General features: G+C 33.5%; 1 protein-coding gene across 4 annotated transcripts in view; it reads right to left on the bottom strand.

The window, feature by feature from the left end:
- Nucleotides 1-5926: 5926 nt before the first annotated feature.
- The window catches only part of STAG2 (stromal antigen 2), a 178014-nt gene continuing 174799 nt past the window's right edge, over nt 5927-9141 (bottom strand). For all 4 annotated transcript variants that reach the window (XM_024195504.2, XM_024195523.2, XM_024195514.2 and 1 more), the window contains exon 34: nt 5927-8116. In XM_024195504.2, the coding sequence (XP_024051272.1) occupies nt 8093-8116 (24 nt within the window). In that variant the 3' untranslated portion in view covers nt 5927-8092. The remainder of the gene's footprint in view (nt 8117-9141) is intronic.

The following is a 9141-nucleotide window of genomic DNA, read 5'->3' as shown; positions in this document are numbered from 1 at the left end:
CTCAAACAACCATTTAAAAGTAGATATTAAAGTATATTAATGGAAAGTGAATTCTGAATCCATAATCATGAGTCTAAAGAAAGTATTCTCAATCAAGGAGCAAAACTAGACATTTGTCTTATGTGCCCAACCAAAATATAAGAAACTGAGAACGGAATACTAAGAACTGTTTATGAACATGCTATAGAGCAATTTGCCTGATAATTTTTAGTAAGTATGTTTGAGAAATTCCTGATCTGTCTGAACAATCAAAACAGAAAGAGGCCAAAATCAATTAATTATTTGCCTGGCTCTGCTGCTGGTATAGTGAGAAGTGGATGAGATTAATCAGACTAGAATATATGGCGATGAAATGCAGTGGGAATAAGACTTTTACTGACCTATTCTTGGGTGATTACAAATTACTAATTCCAAGATGTCTTTGTGCTGAATTGAGTTGTATGTCTGGTATTGAATATTACTGTTACTACTAATTTGAGCATTTAGGACACAATTTCATTAGTACTGCCATTTTACAGTTTATTTAGTAATCATGTGTCATAACATAATATACTTAGTTTACTTTATGAAACATGTCCATTCCCAAGCGTAATAACTATACAATTAGTCTTTCCCCCCAGATTACCCTCACCGCAATCATATAAAAAACACTCTTTGGTCCTTCCTGATATCTTAATAGAAAAGCTTCTTCCTTTAGAACAAATCTCTCCAGATTCACCTTTCTTAAACTCAGAAAGGAACAGAAGCATACAGCTTTGTTCATGTTACACAGATTGAAGGGCTGCAGATGTCATCTTGATAGAGATTCTTCAGAATTCACTTTCTTCTCATTTAAATTCCCTAGGATGAACATTTCCCTTACCCCCATGGTTATCTACAATACTGTTTGAGGAGGAAGATTTGATGGAATCTAGCTTGATTGTTCTTCTGACTAGTTAAATACCGGATAAGAGATTGGAACTAAAAGGCCATCTTAAATTCACATTGAAAATGGAAAATAAAGTTAAGCAGTGACATTTCAACCATGAAGCCTTCTTCAGGAATCTATAAAAGAAATAGCAAAGTCAGTTAAGATTTGCTTTACTTTTTGTCTCTATAAAATCTTTTCTGAAGAGACTTCATAGGTAAAATGTCACTGGTACCTTTCTTTTCTACGTTCAGCATGGATTTAAGATACACCTTTTGTTCCATTTACCCCTCTCATGCTGATGTAGCAACACTGCTTTTTTTATTCCCAGAAAATGTTAGTCGAACAGCTTGCATCTTGGCCAAGACTTTGACTGGATCCATAACTTTTTTTCCTGACAAGTTAAAAAGAAAAGTTAGTTATTTCAGGTTTTAAATGGGTTACTCCAATCATAATCCATTTCTGCTAACCATCGAAAAGAGAAAAAGCAATAAAATAATCTGAAAACATTAAGAAGGAAACCTAAGGCTCTTTGGAGTAGAAAGAGCTGATGGTTTGTCAGCAGGGACCCAACAAACTCTGAATGACACGATGTCCTTCGAATTCTGCAGATGGATAGAGTGACCCAAACACAAATGCCTGAGACTGAAAAAGGGAAGAAGTTGTGATTGGAAATTGCTTCTAGACTGTTAGTCCAGATCCAAAAATCTGAAGCTACCATACCATAATAAAAACCTATAATTAACCAGATATTCTGCTTGGTCGGTTACGAATGAATCCCAGAAAAAGGAAAAGCCAGGCACCTGAAACTCTGCAGTCCCAGGCTATTTTGGAGTCTGACTACAAAATGTTTCACACAGTGTACTGCCTGCTTTCTGTCAGACATACAAAGTCAGCTGTCTGTCTGTCCTGCATATCATTTGCCCATCAGACACAAGGGGAGATCAAGAAGATATTTTACTTTTATTCTATAGTGTCGCAAGAAATGACGGAGTAGACATTGTAAGGAAAGTCATTTAAAAATAGAATATGTCACCTTTCCGTTTAGATCATACCTTCCGGCAAACCTCTTTTTGCCAAGTAATAGCTATTGAAAGTAATAGGAAACATTTTGTTTCTTACGCTGAAAGACTCCATCTTTCAATTTTCTAGTAATAGTTTCCTTTAAAGAGTTGTCACAGCAAAAATACAAATTCATATTCTCCAACAATTACAAACACAACATAGATTTGAAAATTGTAAACCAAGGCACCTTAAAATAGTGTAGAAACAAAAAATATATACAATTTAATTGGCAAAACTGCATTGCTGGAGCTTTAGAATCAGCATTACACACACTTTAAAGCATTTCAACTCATGGATGTAATGGAAAACGTTAGTAATTGAAACTGGCAAACCACCAGCTTTTTAGAAAGGCAAACAATTTCAACCTGACGAGACGGGATGAGTTGATATCTGTCATCAATTGGTACATACAAGAAAAAAATTGTGTAATGAAATATAGTATTTTGAAAAGTGAAAATCTACATATAAAAAGATACAAAGAACAAGATGTTAAAGCAAGTCTAAACAAAGTTAATCACATCTGGTTATCAGTAAGCTCCTTCATGCATAATATGAAAAACAAGTGGATGTGGTTTGCTTTTTTGCTTATTGTGAAGTTCAAATGTTAGAAAAACAGAATGTAAAGCTGTGAAAGCAATGTGATAATAAAAAAGATCTGTCTACGTGTCACTCAAGAACTGTGGTTTAACTGCTGCTTAAAAGAAAAAGCAAAACACATGGCTTCCTGGAATGATCATATGGTGTGGCAAATAGCAAGAACTTTCGTATGGAACTGCTAAGTTTTCAACATGTTAAAGTACTCTCTAGAACATCTAGGTCAATGGACAGACAGACCAGTTAACTGAGAAGATGCCGAGTCACTCCAAAGCTCTGAGTCAACCAAAGAGAAACATCTATTGATGAAACTATAGCAGAGCATTCATATCAATTTTAAAGAAACCTCTACCCTACTGTACCTCTGACAGATGTACTAAATTTATACCAGGGCTGAGTCCCAGTAGATTGAGCAGCATCCCCAATTGTAATGGGAAGCCAGATTAAAGAAAAACCAATCATCTCCCCACTCACACAATTATCTCCTTTAATTTTGCTAGCTCAATTATAACATTGCTAATGTCGACTGAAGTTAGGATAGGTGAACGGAAAATTTCTTACCTGGGCTGCTACTCTTACCTACAGAATTAAAAAAACTCCATTGGTGTTGCTGGAAACTTGAGGACTAAGCACGATCCTCCGTTTCAGGTCACCAGAAATTCTGCTTTTGGCAGCATAACAAGTTAGTGATTCAGTTTCTCCCAATCATTTTATTTTATATCTTCAATTTGTATTTGTTTTTCATGCAGTGGTGACTGCATTTCAACTCTTAGTTCCTCTTCTCAGCTGAGGAATAACTGGAGCATTGAGGCTGTACGTCATTTTGAATTTTACATGCCACGTACCCTTGATATATAATTATTTCCAGTTCTGTTTTTTTAATTGACTTATAACTCCCATTTTGACAGTCTTTTAACACAACTTTTCTTTAAAGGGTGGATTTTTTGAGGGGTGTGGGTTAACTACAGAATTCTGACTGCTGCTTATCCAATACTGGGATTTCATTTTTCAATCTTTGTAACATGGTTTTCATTCTTTATAAAGCTAGTGATATAAACAAATTGTTGATTTTTCCCCTTCATTGTTCTTCTGTCAAAAATCAGCTCTATTGTAAAGTGAAATTATTAAAATCAAACTCTGATTATACTTTCAGAGTTAGTTTTGGGAGATCCGTAATCATACCCTGAAAGAAATGCAGACATGGGCTTACTTAAAAACAATGGCCAAAATTTTCAAACATAATGCCTAATCCAAAACCCATTCAATTAAATGAAAATAATCCTATCATAATAATCAGTCTCTTAGTATAAGAAACTATATCTGTATTTAAAGACTTTAAAAAATTGCCTGATTTTCAGAAGTGTATAGTACTTATGAAAAACAGAATACGCAATTAAACCTGTTTAAAAATAGGAAGGTAAACACATACAAAGTTTTAGTTTCAAAAAGATCAACTCTAAAAAAAAGGAGTGCCAGGATTTTTCAGTCAGGGAAAAGTCAGGAATTTAAGTAATCAAAGAAACAAGACACATGTAAGGCTCAACAAGGTGGGAACTGGAGGAAGAGAAGAGAGGTGAGGAAAAAAAAAGATGAGTTGACAAGTTAGTATGAGTTGCGCCTTTGTTCTTTTTGTATAAATCACTATTATATGGCAGATATTTTCTTATCTTGTCTTCTTGTACATATATGGTTTTTGAACATATACACAAGTATATGTAGCTGATATCACTGCAGAACCAGAAATATATAATCCCAGGCCATGTTTACAGTACCAAAAATGGGGATAGGAGTGATCTGGGGAATTATGTCAGGAAGCCTTTACTTCAGTACCACATAAATTTGTGAAAACTAAATATTACATAAAATTTTAAGACCTACACAATCACAATATAGTAGGAACTAAACAGCATAGCTTCTGCAAAAGAAAATTGAGTTTCACCATCAGAATTCTTTGGACACATCAACAAAATAAAAGATAAAAGGAGAACAAGCTGCCAATGATATGGACTTTCAAAAAGCATTGACAAGGTCCCTCACAATAGGCTATTAAGGAAACTAAGTAATAGTGAGAGACAAACTACTGTCATGAGCCAGAAACTGTCTCAGAGACATAAAACAGGTAGTTTATATTTTCATCATGGGTAAAAGTTAACAATGGGTTGTCCTGAGGTTATGTGATAGGACCGATGCATTTTGTTACTGATCTGGAAAAGGGAGAACAACAGTGCAGTGGCAAAATCTGCAAAGGACATAAAGTTAGATAAATCATGACCAAAGACTACCACGAGAAACTTCAGAGGGACCTAGCAAGCTACGTGAATAAGTAACATGATGGCAGATGGGATAATGAATATTGATAGGAGTAATTTGAATTTACACACTTTACCAGGCTCTAGATTAACTCAAAACTCCAGGAGGGGGTGGGGGGGGGGGGAGACATTGGCAATCACTGTTGGCAGCTCTATGAAAACTTGTGCTCCATTATTAGAGAATTTAAAAGGACTTCCGTAAGTAAAGGGACTGAAAAGATTGGGACTGTTCAGTTTTGAGGAGACATGATAAAGGTATACAAAATAATGAATGGTACAAAAACAGTAAAGAGTATGTTATTTACCCCCTTCCACAGTACAAGAAGTTGACAATGAATGAAAATACCTTCTACAAAATGCACAAATGTCACAAGGCATTATTTAGGCCAAATGTTTAACAGGATTTAGAAAAGGTCAGAACACTTATAAGGATAATGGGAACATTTAGAGTTATATACTTCAAATTCTTAGTAATGTATCAACAACATTTTAAACAACCATTTATTTGCAATGACAGGACAAGTAGAGAAGGAGGGAGGCCTTGCCAAACCAGACCTTTTAAAAAAGATAGCAAAAACTGTGTGTATGTTTGTTTTCTGACGTTCATTTTTAGTACATTATAACTTTCCTTGCTGTTTCTTTCTCTTAACAATTAAGCTTGAATTGTTTAACTTATCGTACCAGGAGTCAGGATGTTCGTGTGCAACAAATGGAGAGTGCTGAGCACTGAGCTATTGATCACAATAAAAAGAATCATCACCTTTAATGACATGCCAACTTGTGTAAATTACTGCTCAATTTGATCCATTTTCACCCACTTCGAGTATCTGAATTAAAACAGCAGTTATAAATGTTAGACAAGGTCAGTTAGTAGAAGAAAAGACTCTGACATGCCCTTAAGAACAGAAATGCTACAGAGCAGCTACTGTCATACTTGATTTTTTTTTAAAACCAATTAGCCATTGATTTCCTGGCATACAAGAGTATTGTACAAATCTTAAATTTTATTTTCAGGTACTACCCTCTTTAAAAGATTACTTTGTATTTACACTGCTAAAGATTTGTATAACAAGTTTATCCCAAATTAAATAATATTTAAAACAATCATGATTGCATAACTTTTCTACTTTAAATTATTAACCCAATTAGTGCTTTATTCACATTTTAAAAACTTGTACAATTTATTACAAATATAAAACAGTGCAGTTTTCCATACATTATCTCAACTCTGAGACAAACACTTAAAAGACATGAAAAAAATTTAATTTCTATAAACATAACATTTGCATCACTCACATCCTTATTTTCAACGTCCTTCCCTACCCCCTGATTTAAAAAGATCAAACATACAACATACTGTAGGTTTATTTTTATTCAAAAAGTTACTGTCTCAAGACATAAATACAAATCAGAAAACAGTACAATTAGGACAATAGAATGTGGAGGACAACAGGTTAAGGTAAATATATAAAACATTTTAGCTGGTTGAAAACATAAAGCTGTAAGAACTGCTTTCACAAAGAAACACTCGTTCAAGAGTAAGAAAAAATCAATTTAAGTTTAAAATCATATATACAGTCCTCTCAGCAGTTCTATTAAATGCAGTGGTGTGAAAAACAATATAGGCAGTACTTTTAGAAATGAGAATATTTATTTATGTAAAATGAGTTAGGCAGATCTGGTTTTGAGTATATGGTTATCCCATGACTTAGTAAAATAATTACATTTTATCATGATCCTTTAGATAATCTATGGTTTTTGGCTACCACAGCCCAATGTTTAATTTCTGAATCTAAAAAACAGGAAGCCTTCTCGTGTTCACCCATTTGGGGAAATTCTTGTATTGCAAGCGTATTAAGGCATGGAATGATTAAAATAATATACCTCAAGAACTGAGAGACAACTGACAAAAAATATACATATGTAATATAAGTTAATATTTCCTTTAAAATGATGTCTAGCTGCCTAAGCCTTGCAAAATAAGTTGATGTCAAAATGGCATAGATCCACTTTCTGTTTTAAACTGATTTAATTTATTTGTGAAAGGACAAAAAATGAAGTTTAAAGCTTAGCTTTCAAAGAATATTATGGGGTGGTTTATGAATTTCTATTATCCAATCTAATTTACATACAGAGGAAATGTACTGTAACCTGTTAGAAGTATCTTTAACCTGAAGACTGCTTGCAAAGACAGATAGATAAAACAATATAAAATACAAATTTAAAAATCATTTTTAAAGCATGAATTCTCATGCTTTTCTATTTTTAAACATTGTTAAACTTTCAATATATTTCTGAAACCTCATAATTTTAAGTTGGAATTTAAAAGTAAGAAAAAACTAAACAAACTGCGCAATTATAAAATCAGCACCAATTTATATATATATATAATTTTATTTAAAATTTAGATCCCTATTCCCACACTCTAATAAGCTGTATAATTTTTGTTTAGAATTTTTCTGCAAACATACTACAATAAGCTTCTTTTATTTGGAGACAAAATACAGTGGCACTACTGGAAGGAATTTCACAACATTACATTTTTCTTAAAGGACAAGCAAACTTTCAGGGTTGATAATGGGGCGAGCATGACTGAATTATGTTACTTTCTGGCAGTTCTGAGAAGGCTAGAATGAAACTTTTGGATTTGAAAAATATTTTAGATGAAAAAATTGATAACATTCTGCATTTACGCTTACTTTTCTCCATGATTATCTTAATTAAAACAAAGCTTCTCTTGATGCAGATTAAGCATTTAATTTAAAAAGCCAAAACTCTGCTGGTTTTACAATTCTAGAAAATCAATCCATCTGTCATTTCAGTTCATGTATGTAAACAAACCCAGCAGAGCTCATGATTATTTAGCACACCCAATAAATGTATAAAAAGAGGAGCTCAAATCTGTACCAAGCACCTCTCAGAATGTTAGATTAAAACAAATGTGGAATACTTATGATTCGGAAATAAACTAACACATAAAATATTGGTTTTTCAACAAAAACTGTAGCTTATCCTCAAACTGTTTACTTGTCCTTTACATTTCATTTTTCAGGCAAACAAAACTGCCCCTTCAATGCACTTGATCTTGAAAGCATGTCATTCTCCTTAGAGAAAAATCTGTTCAGAATTTCACTGTATCTACCACAATTTTGTATTTAAAAACTTCCTCTTCCACTTAGAAAATGACTTCATCATGGATTTATTTGCTGATCTGGTATTAAAACATTGACACTCCAAGAACCTAAAACAAAGAGAAAAATTTTACATATTAAAAGTGGCCTGCTAGTCAATTTATATTTTTCTACAAATTCTAATTTAAATGTAAAGAATAAGACACAGAATGTACTACTTAGATTACACATCACACCAAGACACATACAAATGTTCCAATATATTTTAAATTTTCTATCCTCTCCTCAATCCAAAATTAGCAAAAATGAAGAGGAAATTACCAAGTCTGTAGTATGGAAACAATACATCTCATATCTATTTATTAGCGGATCCTCAAAAGAATTGAAATATATGTCTATCAAAAAAACAGCACAACTCTTCATCATATTTCTATGAATTTAGATAAAGTAAAAATTAGCTAGTTTTTGCATGAGTTAACTATCTGGAATTCTTTGAAGATGACAATTTCTCAGGCCCAAAACAGAAGTCGAGTCTTCAGAACTGTTAAAAAGCAGTTAGTCTTGGATGGAGTGGCCTATATGCATGTATGGTCTGGTGCAGAGACTGTGTCTATAAAGAAGACATCTTGCCTCTCAGTTGCTGTCCAGATACAGAGACTAAACAGTGGGTACTGATGAAGGCAACGTATTCAGAAAAATACAACTAGTAAGTAATCTAATAAAACCAAAGTCTCACTTGAGAGACCACATGATTAAGTGAAAGAAAGCTGGATCTGGGTGAAGAATCTGCTCAGACTTATCTGACACCAAGGAGAGCAAGCTGCTTCCTGAACTATCAAAAGCAGGTTCCAGGACTGACGACCCCAAACCAAAAATATCCAGATGCGTTCATTTTCCTCCTTTGCTTTGTATAGGACTTTGAGGATCAAAATATAGTGCAGTGCAACTATGTAAAAGAAATTTCATTCCCTCTTGTAGCAAGAATTTATACAATACTGATGTGCACCTGCTCCTCTCTCTGGCATCAAACCAACTCTTAATGTTGACCTTGGCACTAACAATTAACATGCAACTGAAGTAAACTATAAAAGGCATATAAAAATACATTGTGATGAGAAACTAGTAGTGCCAATGA

This window comes from Terrapene carolina, unplaced genomic scaffold (genome assembly GCF_002925995.2).
Source record: "Terrapene carolina triunguis isolate 2854851 unplaced genomic scaffold, T_m_triunguis-2.0 Scaffold131, whole genome shotgun sequence".
Classification (NCBI taxonomy): domain Eukaryota; kingdom Metazoa; phylum Chordata; order Testudines; family Emydidae; genus Terrapene; species Terrapene triunguis.
This window is presented reverse-complemented; position numbering and strand designations above follow the sequence as displayed.